This window comes from Theobroma cacao, chromosome 9 (assembly GCF_053813885.1).
Source record: "Theobroma cacao isolate CCN51 chromosome 9, ASM5381388v1, whole genome shotgun sequence".
Taxonomy (NCBI): Eukaryota; Viridiplantae; Streptophyta; class Magnoliopsida; order Malvales; family Malvaceae; genus Theobroma; species Theobroma cacao.
Window position 1 is genome coordinate 9,664,160 of NC_142647.1, and position 13,045 is coordinate 9,677,204.

At 37.6% G+C, this 13,045-nt stretch overlaps 1 protein-coding gene across 1 annotated transcript; it reads left to right on the plus strand.

Annotated features, from left to right (window-relative positions):
* The first annotated feature begins 10,650 nt into the window (after window positions 1-10,650).
* On the plus strand, window positions 10,651-11,934 carry LOC148760698 (aspartic proteinase CDR1-like). Its single transcript, XM_088809443.1, has one exon. The coding sequence runs from the start codon at window positions 10,651-10,653 to the stop codon at window positions 11,932-11,934; it is 1,284 nt and encodes a 427-aa protein (XP_088665569.1).
* The last annotated feature ends 1,111 nt before the right edge of the window (window positions 11,935-13,045 follow it).

Consider the following 13,045-nt stretch of genomic DNA (forward strand, 5'->3'; position numbering starts at 1 on the left):
TGGTCCATTTCAAGATGCTAGTTTGAAGCACGATGATGCTGATGATGGGCAGCATCATGAACCTGGTGTTCACATTGACAATGACGTTTTTGGTGCTGACGGAGAGCACATAACTCATGTCGATGACGTCATCGATGAAGCTGTGGCAGTGGATGTCACCTTTCAATTAGATGATGCTGAAGGAGAGCACGTTCCTCTGCGTGAGTCCATTATCGATGCATCTGCTGGAGGGGATGGGGACCCTGACTCAATCGTGGCTGAAGGAGAGCATCTTCCTCCTGTCGATGCATTCATCGAGGTAATAGCAGGAGCTATCGTTCTTTATCGTGGGAGCACTTCTGATGCAGTTGAGATACGATCATCGTCACTAGAGTCATCTGCTGTCCATCATGGTGCAATAGAAATTTTAGACCCAACTAAGCAGGCACGGCTGAAAATGGCAAGCAAATACATGGCAAGCGCGTATGTCAACCCTTTAGTGACCCGTCGAGATGTGAGGGATACAATTGTAGAAGCCTACGAAGCTTTCAAGAAAGATGAGTACTCGAGGTAAGCTCATAAATAACATTGCAAATATTATTTTTTAATGAAACATTAATCTACTAAGACTTTTGAAATTCATTATGTTACATATGCAGGCGTAACATCGGCGTCTTAAAGGATCAAGGGGCTGACTTTTTCATAACTGTAAAGGATCCCAATGAGGAAATGACAAGTGAACATATCAATGCATGCCATAGCCTACTCTGCAAGCGAATGACAAGGCCGAAGTCGAAGCTGCACACTACCCGTGCATGCGTGGTTGACATGACATTCTTCTTAAGTTTATTTGAAAATTGTTTAATTCTATAAATACTAAGTTTTTGATTGCATGAAGTGTAAGCTAATGTTTACATGTTTCACAGGACACCATCCGTATGCTACACATGAAATTTCCAATAGAAGATGCCAGGCCACAATGCAAATTCTAGATGAGTTACGGGGGTACGTGGAGGGTGAAAGGCCGACATACGGTAAAAAATGGGAAGATAATGATTTCATCCTCGCACCTTGCAATGTTGGTGGGCATTGGGTGGTTGCGAAGATTGACTTGGTGAGGTGGACGATCAAGGTGCTAGACTCCGTAAAAACTTCGGATATGAAGGATAACAGAGTTCGTGTGAGTCAGATGACACCTTTGACGACAATGATGCCATTCATCTGCCACCAAGCCGATTATTTCAACAACACATGTCGGAAGAGACGGGATTTGACGCTGATGCCATTGGATATTCATTTGCCAAAAGCTAAAGTGCATCTGCAGAATGATAGTGTCAGCTGCGATATGTTCATGATAGGGTACATGGATAATATTTTGCAATCAAAATAGATCAGAGTTAAGTAGAATATGATTGCAAAAATGTGTCGGCAATACGCTCTAGAAATTTTTTCCAACAGTTGTGAGAGCGAACCTTCAACATATAGGCTTTTGTCTGTACATTTATTGTATAAAGAATTACTTTTATACAATTAATTTTATACATAGTATTTTTTGTGTACACAATTTATTTTATACAATTTATTATATACAGAATTAATTCTTTCTGTATACACAATATATTTTTTACAATTATTTTATACACAATTAATTTTTTGCCTATACACAATTAATTTGATACAAAGAATTTTTTTTCTTTTCTATACACAATATATTTAATTTGATACACAGTCGCAAGAAGTCAGCGTGTGATGCTATAAATCTGCTACCACTTAACGTGTCCCCACATACATCTGCTTGCACTCAGCGTGTCACCCCATAAATCTGCAAGAAGTCAACGTGTCACACCGTAAATCTACTAACACTCAACATGTCAGCCGATAAATCTGCTTCCACTCAGCGTGTCAGAACAATTGGGTCGTGCCGTGTCATGCCATAAATCTCCAGATACACAACGTGTGACGCCATAAATCTGCTTCCACATGGCATGTCATAACAATTGGGCCGTCGTGTGTGACCCCACGATACTGCACCAAGTTAGCCATGTCACGCCATAAATCTGCTTGCACTCAGCGGGTCACAACTGTGAAACAGCGTCTCACGACTGTGAAATAGCATGTCACGACTCCGGTGGTCTCTATACTCAACCCAAGTTGGCATTAATTAATTTCCAGGTTTGTTGTCTTTCTCTTCGAGGCACGTCGGCTGCACCAGCCCAACATTACATTGATTAATATTGAATATATAGATTTTTCCATCCATCTAATTGCATCTGCAGCATGAGAGTTTTGTTTCATGTGGATTGTTCTGTTTAGATGATGAAATTGAATGATTGGTGTCCATGTCATTGAGATCACCTTTCCACTTAGGAATTAAGCCACAATAATTAAATCCAAGGTCTCCGCTCATCTCTTAATTGGGGTTCGACTTGTTCTTTATTGGTTGTTACATGTATATATATTCCCTGATGAAATCGTTTCCTGCCTTGTTGTGCTTTTCTCAAACCTTCCATAACCAAATCTTTGATTCTTTATGTTTAAGTAATGTTTTCAAACTTTCCCCTTCCCTTCCATTTCCACATACTATTTCGTGCTTAGCCACTCCATCCATCCATCCTCCCTTATTTTTCCTGTTGTTTTAAGGCCAAAATTCTATCCTGCCATTATAAAATAGTACTTATAAAATTACACACCAGTACTACTAATTTTGTGCTTATTTTTATATATTGTTAGTTATTGGCATGTCAGCGTTAGCGTGTGGCAACATTTTCCTTGTTATGCATGGCGTGTTAGAACAATTTAATTGTTATGTATGGCATGTCACAACGTTTAACTTGTTATGCATTGAGTGTTTAACTTGTTATGCATAGTGTCAAAACAATTTACTTGTTATGCATGGTGTGTCAAAATAATTTAATTGTTATGCATGGCGTGTCAACGTTTAACTTGTTATGCATGGTGTGTCAGAACAATTTACTTATTATACATGGCGTGTCAGAACATTTTGCTTGTTATCCATGGCGTGTCAAAATATTTTGCTTGTTATGCATAACGTGTCATAAAATTTTACTGGTTATGCATGACGTGTCACAATACTTTACTTGATATGCATGGCGTGTCACAACATTTTACTTGTTTTGCATGGTGTGTCTCACATTTATTCCTTATTTATTTCTTCTGTATACCTTGTCGCACATTATGGCTTAACTCACTGGTGCATTTGTGCCTTGTTTTGTAGATTAAACGCAGACAATATGAGGATCTTAACATTTTGCCTCTCCAAGAGACAGGGGAGTTCATGCAGTGAAGCGTACGTGTTCGAAATGCTCCTAGAGGTCAATCCACAAGCTTCATCTATCAAACTTTGACCTTACTTGCATGGTTGAGTTGATTGTAACCCGGTACAGTTTTCCTAGCACCCCAGGGGAAACATACATGGGTTTATCAACCCTCTGTATGAAGTGTGGAAACTCCATTGGTTTCAGGGATCGAGCCATCTCAGCTGATACTCCTATCTTTGCAAAATCAACAGCCATAGAGTGCAGAGTTGCCAATTCTAGGCTGGATCGAGACCTCGAATCATGGACCTAAAATTGGTAACTATTCACTATATGGTTGTTGATTTTGCAAAGACAAGAGCACCAGCTGAGATGGCTCGATCCTTGAAACCAAGGGAGTTTTCAAACTTCATGTAGAGGGTTGACAAACCCATGTATGCTTCCCTTAGGGTACTAGGAAAACTGTACCGCACTACAATCAACCCAATCGTGCAAGTAAGGTCAAAGTTTGATAGACAAAGCTTGTGGATAGACATCCAAGAGCATCCCGAAGAACGTAGGCTTCATTGCATTAAACTCCCCCATCTCTTCGAGGGTCTTTGTGATATAATGCAACTGTGACCACTTACAGTGGGTTTTAATTTGAGTATGGATAAGCATATGAGAGCCGAAATCCCCCAAATTAAAATATCAAGTTAGTCTGCATGTCAGGCCAAGTTTGTATGCACTCAGTGTGTCACCACAAGACTTGTAGGCAGAATGCTCTTAGTCGACTAACTGATATTGGCGAAATTTAATTACTCATGAAATAGAAAGGAATTTCATTGTAAGAACATAAACAGTTAAATCAAATGAAATAGAAAGTAATTAAATCAAATCATTAATTGTTTAATACAAGTGGTAATAAAATGTGACAAATGGGGTAACAGTATAGGGACTTTATCTCTTAATATTGGTAGCCATTCCATGCTTGTTGTTCCTTCATAAGATTTGTGTAGGCACTTGTACTTAATGTTGTCATTGTAGTTGAATTGGTTTTGCTTTACGGATTTGTTTGCTCGGTCATTCTATGAGCCACTTTTAGCTACAAAATTTATTGCTAAACATTTCAGGCAGATAAGCTTGTCAAGGCTCCTGTTTGATGGAGATTGTAATCGGAAACATTCTTACAAACAATGTAAAAATGCACTTTAACACAATCTTGATCAGATAGAGGCCTTGACAAGCTTATCTGCCTGAAATGTTTGGCAACAAAGTCCGTAACTAAAAGTGACTCATAGAATGACCGAGTAGACAAATCCACAAAGCAAAACCAATTCAACTACAATTTTCAAACACATTTAGTTAGGTGGACAAGTTGTCTTCATCCACAACACACCCTACATTTTCAGACATTGTCCTTCGTATTGGACAGTTGTTGCGTGTGTGACTAGTTTATCTGCAACTTGAACATGTTTTGGGTTGGCGCACTCGTGGAGGCATCGATTGACTTAGAGATGGTGCCGGATTTATGGATGGAACTGCAAATGGGAATGGGTAGTTTTGTCTGTTATGCCCGTACCTCTTGCATTGTGACAGTTGATGGAATCCTTTTCCTCCTAGGTCTTCTCATTTGGACTTGCCAAGGTGAGGGCAAGATAGCAATTTGTTTCACATGAGAGGGGATGTCCCACTCACTAGGATGCCCTACCGGCCTAATGGATCCTAAATAACCCTCCACCAAAATGGTTGTCTGGTAGTAGTCAGCGCAGAATTCAATGGCTTCACAATTGCATTTACTGAAAAACACAATAAACTCAATCTTCAAGCACAATGTAAATGCTACGTCAATTACAATTCAAATAAGAAATAAAGATATTCTGACCTTATTGCTGCAATGGCATGGCTGCATGGCAGTAAATCTGTTTGGAACTCACAACATGAACATGTCTTCCTGAACAGGTTTACAAGTCCGTCCATCTTCCCGTCTTTAACTTTGAACTCCACTCGATTGATAAGCTTAACTAGAAAACGATGTGCATCATTGAACCGTTTGCTCAACTTATTGGCAACCTAAGGGCTGAGGGGTGTGGTCACCTTAACGACTTCCTCGTACCGATCATGGAATCAATGCTGGAATATTTCTCTAATGAACTTGATCAAAACAGTTATCGGCATTTATCTTGCATGCTTTAAGCATGAGTTAACACATTTCGCAATGTTGGATGTCATCATTTGGTATCCCCTTGCTGGTGAACATGCACGTGCCCATTTCTCAAGCCCTATTCTCATAAGGTTAGTGTGGGCTCCCAGGTGAATCTGTTATAGCTAGTTCATATGTCTGTTGAAATCGGCCACCTTATAGCAATCTCGAGCAAGGGTGAAAAGCATACAAACATCGTTCGTGCTTGAACTTGTTTTTAAAGTTTTATTTCAAGTGGTAACCGTATAAACCATGGTGCACTTTTAGGTATGCATTTTGGATTGCTTTCTTAATGCCGAGATGCTGATTAGAAATGAACATAGTGTTTTCAAGATAACTAACCGCATCACGCAACTTGCTAGAAAACCACGTCCATGAGTCTTCATCCTTAACATGGCTAATGCCAAACGCAACTGGATATACAAGCTCGTTCGCATATTTGCATACAATGACAAAACAGAACACCTTTGAACCTGCCTTTCAAATGTGTTGCAACAATTGCAACCGTAAGTCACATTACATCCCTAAACCCCCGAATACAAGCCTCGTATGACTAGAAATAATATTTGAAACTTTCTTCCTCATCAGTAGCCACTGCAATCATTGTGTTAGGATTTTCTTGTTCCAACATATAAAAATACGAGGGTAATAGTTGAAATGACTCCTCCGGTGGACCGAAAACAAGCCTCTCCGCATACTCCTTCACTTGCCAAGCCTTACCATACAAGCATTCCAATCCCCACTGAATCCTAATCTCACAAATTATATCCTTAGGTCTCAATGCTACTCCATTAGCCCGAAGCTTGTGTGATATAAGTTCACTAATAATCTTCACACTTGTAGTTGAAAACTGCCTTTGCAAACCATCAACGGTACAGGTGTGTACTTTGTGGAATGTTCGAACTTGCCAATATTCTCCTCTATCAGGTAACTTCGTTGCATGCACACTGAACTTGCATGCCTTATCCTTGCAACCAATTTCATAATGAGCTTTACATGACCTTTCTACTCTTATCGCAAATTTCTCTTTTATAACCAACATGTTCAAAGCTCGTTTTAACTCGGCCTTCAATAAAAACATTCTTCCTTTGTATAAGCTATTTTCAGCATATGTCGACTCCTCAGTGGTAATTGTTTGGAAGGAGAACCTTTTTGCAGCTGCAATTACCCACGTACGAGATATCCCTGCATTTCTCTTTTCCTGATCACTATCATCGAGCAATGTATTAAGGGAACGAATCTCGTTTTCACCAGCGATGGGGTTATTGTATATGGGGTCATCACACTGAGCATCTCCTACATCAACACCTCTAACAGGTTCCGTTTCACCTTCAACATTATTGCAAATTGGAATGTCATTGTCATAAAGGCAGTCATCGTTTGAACTGTCATCTTGCCACTGTTCAAGCCCATCATCTAAAGTGTCATCAAATCTATCTTCACTAGCAGCTAACAAATCCTCATTTCCCTCATCAAATGCAGTATTATCCTCCAGTGTCATAGTGTCACCCTCCAACCTCATATTGTTGTCCTTAACTGTCGTATTTTCATTTGACAATGGCATTACACACTCTACAGTTTCACCCGATCGTTGCATTTATTCGAGAGAAGCAAGAAATTGGTTTGATACATATCCTGATCGAAATTGTGCAGCCAACTATTTTGTGAATGTCGTCTGTCTACCGGGTTGCACAAACTCTTGTGCATACCTCAATTGCCATTGTTGTGGGTTACGGACCAAATGCTATGGTATATGTGAAGCATTGTAAATCTCATTTTGATTGAGCTGATTACCATGTTGTCCAACTTCTTCATGTGATATAATATTTGTTTGGAGTCCCTTAATGCTGACATACACAGCCGGAACATTCCTCTGTTCTAGTAGAATTAATGCAACATCCTCATCGTCCTTGATAATTGGCCGTGATAGCTCTCCAGGTGTACTGATCAATGCATGTAACTCAATCTCATCAATTTTTGAGTTTACCCCAACAACATCTTCAACCAACTTCATCAAGCCCACAAACGACAAATCACTCCTAACCCTCTACATTCGTGACTCACCACCCTTATAAATGCCATCCACCCACTGACCATCGTGTCTTATCACAAGTTGCACAATTGAAACCCCATTGAAATTTTGAAAAAAAAAATATTGTTAATCATTTTACACAATACATGTTGTGATCAAAAATTTGTCAGTCGTGTTGTTACACGCCATGCATATAACGTAAAATGTTATAACAGGCTATGCATATCAAGTCAAATGTCGTGACACTCCATGCATCAGTATCGTGACACGCCATGCATCACTGTCGTGACACACCATGCATCACTGTCGTGACACACCATGCATCATTGTCGTGACACACCAATCACTGTAATTACTGAGTCATTACACCAACAACCGTGACACGCTACAAACCCAAAAAATCAGTTTACTCACAACACGCCAGGAACAATTATAACACGTCCAAAACCCAAAAAACCAATTAACCCACGACAAGCCAAGAACAGCCGTGACACTCTAAAAACCCATAAATTCAGTTAACGCATGACACGCCAAGAACAGCCGTGACAAGCTAACAACCCAAAAAACTAGTTAACTCACAACACGCTAGGAATAGCCGTGACACGATAAATAACCCTAACACATGTTATAGATGCATGGCGTGTAACAACTCTAGGCAATGTTTCTAATCCATCTTCTAATTTACACCAAATGTTTCAAAAATTTAAGTGTGTTGTAGAAATAAACCCAATAACATGTACCTTGATGTCATCTCTACTATAGGGTTTGTTAATCTACGACAATGTGGCCAGATACCGAGAGATAGACCATAGCTCGATGACGATGGTGCTCAATAAAGAGTTGGCAGAGCTCTTATAGTTCAGAGATCTAAGAGAGTTGACGATGATGCTACTCAACAGAAACTTGCTAGAGTTGAGACAGTTTAAAGAGTTGAGAGAGAAAGATGACCGAGCCCAAATAGCTACGCGCATTGATTTTTATTTTTTTCTATTTTCTCTCTAGTGAAAGGCAGATAACTTAAACAATTGAGCATTTATTTGAAAAGATGTTTTTAAGGGCATTTTAGTCTACTCATGCTTATTTTTGGCTAGAAACAGATAACTTTATATGAGTGGTTATTTCTGAAATCACCTTATCACGAGATCCTTTTCTCACAATTTCCTTTTAAAGGTATTTTTTTTCCTCTCTATAGGATCATAATCCTATTGTTCTCTCTAATGGCATGATTGGTAGGGCCTTTGGCCTTTTAAATTCTTTAATTTCTAGCTTGATGACAATAGCTTCCAACGACTTATGGACTTTGAATGGAATTCTTTCTTATCTTCTGCTAATTGGGATATGAATATCTAAGAGAAGCTTAAGTATTTTAAATCTAAAATTAAAAGTTGGCATCAAAATTCTTTAGGTAATGTTAATGATAAAATTTCTCATCTTGAAAAGATCATTCAAGAGAAAACTCTTTTGCTGCAAGTTGATCCGTCCGTAACTCTTTTTTCTATTGAGATTTTTAAGTTGAAAATTGATCTATGGAAACTTTATACTACTGAAGCGAGGTATTGGCACCAGAAATCTCGACTTAAATGGTTCTTCGATGGTGACCACAATACCAAATTTTTTCATACTGTAGCTTCTAACCGAAGAAGGAAGAATTTTATTGATAAAATTTCTTTCCAGGGGATTGAGATCTTTTATCGGAAATCTATATTGGATGCTATCACTAGTCATTTTAAGAGTCACTATTTGGCTGCATCAAAATAACATGGTATTTCAAGGAAAGGTTTCGGATCTTTGTCAAGTGTATGAGTTGCCTTAGCTAAGGGTATCTCAATGGGCCAAGGCTAAGTAGCTGTTATGTGTTCTTCAATTGTCAATCTTATATGTGATCCTACTTGTATAAGTGTTCTTAAAGGAAAGCTGAGTGCCAAATTTTCTTGTACCTAGGTTAGGCCTCATGTGGGCTTCTTAAGATTTAAGGCCAATGGCACCTCTAGAGGTTGCCCTAGTCTTGCTTGTATGGGAGGTGTGCTAAAGGACTGTAGCGGTAATGCCAAACTTTTATTTTCTAAGTCCTTAGGAATTGATGACTCTAATCTTTCTAAAATCATGGCTATAAAGGAAGCTTTTGTTCTTTTTGTGGCCTTTTCTTGGGCTTCTTCCCATTCTTTGATTATTGAATTTGACTCCATGAATGTGGTTAAATGGTGTAATAACCTAAAGACTGTTCTATGGTGAATGAAAAGTAGCTTAAATTTGATCAATTGTTATAAAAATATTATTGCTCATTGGACTGTTGTTTAGCTCCTCGAGATGGCAACAAGTTGGCTGACTGCGTTGCTAAAGCTGGTGTGGATAGACCTTTTGATTTCATTCAAGTTTTTTAGTTTTTGAGGTGGTTCACTTGCTATTTTGCTTCTTCTTTCTACTATTACTCCTTCTGTTCCTTTGTTTTTGGCTTTTTCTTTCTCTAATTCATTTTGCTGTGGCTACTGCCTTTGTCTGTTTTTGTTCTTTTTTTTTTTTTTGTCCTTGGCTATCTTTGGACTTGTGTTTTTGTTCTATATTGTTCAATGCCCTGCATCTGGTTCTTAATAAATTCCTTTTGCTATTACATGTATATTTTTATCTTTATGACCTTCTACTTCTCACTTTTTACTGCCCAATTACTTTATGACAAGAATTATTTCGAAAAGGGTAATTTATAAATTTTAAAAGTATGTATTATCGGAATGTTTTGTTAATTAATTCAATAATTAGTTAATATATTATCTGTTCAGGGATATGATAAAAAGTTAGATTATAATGCAAATTTTGATTAATAGGCAATATAAAATCAATTTTCACTCTGAATTAGATGTGAATGATTTACTGATAAATGAATAGTTACCTCTAAACATTTAAATAAGTCACCAGAGCTAACCTAAAAGTATATATGTATTAAACTCTCTAACCTAAATTGGGCAATTTTTGAATCACATTCTCTTTTTACCCTTATCTATCGAACACGAGCCAAAGATCATGAGCAACCTAGAAATATTAATAATGATTGTATGTACTTTTAGGTTGCTCATGCTTTTTAATTTAAGTATCCACCTTTGCCTACCTATGCCTATATATAAGATGGATGCTGATGGCAAAGTCCGCAATCAAAGAATACAGAGTGGTCTAAAGATTACAAAGTGGTCATGGCACAAATCCAGTCCCTCTTTTTAGCCTTCACAATTTTAAGCTTGAGTGGTCCAATCATACTAGCAGTACCATCTGATCCAAGAAGGTTGGTTGTTAATCTCATCCATCAAGACACCATTCACTCCCCTTTTCACGGTAAGAGTGAAGACTTAGCAACCCGTCTAGAACGCACCCTACAAATTAGGAGAACATTGCCAACCACTGATATCCAGGCTGACCTTGTTCCTATCCAAAACCTCTTTTTCGTAAATTTTTCTATAGGCCAGCCACCTGTTCCTCAATTAGCACTAATGGACACTGGGAGCAGCCTTCTATGGCTCCAATGTCAACCTTGTCATCGATGCTCCTATCAGAACAGTCCAATATATGATTCTAGGAGCTCCTCAACGTATACTATGTTGCCGTGCAGTTCCAAGTATTGTACCTATTCCCAACCTCTCAATTGCACCTCGTCCATTCCGTGTTTTTACAACCAGCAATATGTTAACGGTGTTGGTTCAATGGGAAACCTTGCCCAAGAGCAGCTTAGTTTTAGAACATTTGATGATGGCTTGGTTGTCGTGCATGATGTCATATTTGGGTGCGGTTTCAGTAATGGAGACCTCCAAGGGAATAAGCAAATGAACGGAGTGTTTGGACTTGGCTTCGAACCCGTATCATTGGCTACTCGACTAGCTAAGTTTTCATATTGTATTGGCAATGTTATAGATCCTAGCTATATTCATAATAAATTGTTTCTGGGTGATGGAGCTGGAGTCGAGGGAGATTCAACTCCTTTGAAAGCAATTGATGGCCAGTATCATGTTCTTCTCGAAGGCATTAGTGTTGGAGAGAAAAAACTTCCGATAGATCCTAATGTGTTCGAATGGAAAGGGGTGAACACCGGAGTGATCATTGACTCTGGTTCAGTTTCTACGTGGCTAGTTAAAGAAGCGTATGATGCAATTGTTAAGGAAGTCAAAAGTCTACTAGATCCTTGGTTGACTGAGACTTTTACGCAAAAAGATCATGTGTGTTACAGGGGAACAATAAATCAAGACCTCGAAGGATTTCCAACAATGACATTTCTCTTTGTTGGAGGAGCTGAATTGGTGCTGGACACGACAAGCCTGTTTTTTCAAATCAAACCTGATGAATTTTGCCTGCTTGTGCGGCAAATGATTGACAGTGATCAGTCTGTTATTGGCTTGATGGCACAACAAAATTACAATGTCGCTTATGACATTAATGGAAAGAAATTGTCTTTCCAAAGAATAGATTGTGAACTCCTAGCTGATTGATGAAGTGCAATTGCCCATACCAAGCAGAAAACACAAATTTCTTTTCTAGCATATTATTGTTCACAAGTAACATAAGGAAAACGTTTTTTTTATTAATATTTAAATTAATAATTATATTTGGACAATTGTTGCTTTTTTTTTCCAAGATTCGAGTAGTTAATTCATAATGAACTCACTTAACCAAGGGTTAATTATTAATAGCAATTAATTTCTTTTATATATTGAAAAATTAAAACATATTAGGGCATCTTTTGCATACATTTCATCTTAGTGAAATTAATTCCTCACGTCTTGATTGCTTTATTTCTTCCACTAGAAACCAGAACGGAGAAGAAGAAAACTTGTTTAGCTAAACCAGAAAAGATATAGTGTATTCTATGTACAAGAACAAAAATATAGTAGTATGAAGGAATTTCAAGAAAGCATTAAAACAAAACCAAAGGATACAAAGGCAGCTCATGTTTCATTTCGTTTTGCACTAACAAATTATCGAGTCATTGAATACGCATTGATAACTGTTGGGAGGTGGGTTTATCCTTTTAGATGAATTTTCCACTCCTTTCTTGATCAAAGAAGCTTACTTTATGAATTTTTTGTGTACATAACAATTTTTTTGTTCTCATTGTTATAGAGCGGTTATTAGAGTTCACCACGAAGAATTACACATTTCAAAACCTTCTAACCTTAAGGAAGAGAATGAAAAACAATGTAAAGAATGAGAGAAAATGTTTTAGTCTTTCTAATTATAGAATAATTTACGTTCACTCTTGCTTGTGTGAAAAAATGAGTACGTTTGGTTATTATTTATAGACACGTGTTGTTCTAATTTTCTATCTAAGTATACGTATCGAACAGATAATATAATGATAAGCAGAGTGTTGATCCCATAAAAAATTGATCAAAAATTTTGTTAAGTATTAAAATTCTAACAATTTAATCTTATCCAAACAATTGAAATAAATTAATTAAATAAAATTAAATCACAAATAACTAAAATAAAATCATAACAATAATAAATAGAGAAAAATCAATTTAATTAAGTCTAGGGTTATAACATCCCTTACACTTCATCCAAATCTTGCCTTTCTTATTTTAACTTACTTTAATGGAT

Excerpts from the sequence above, each read along its gene's own strand:
- LOC148760698 (XM_088809443.1), top strand. The coding sequence starts at position 10,651 with ATGGCACAAATCCAGTCCCTCTTTTTAGCCTTCACAATTTTAAGCTTG.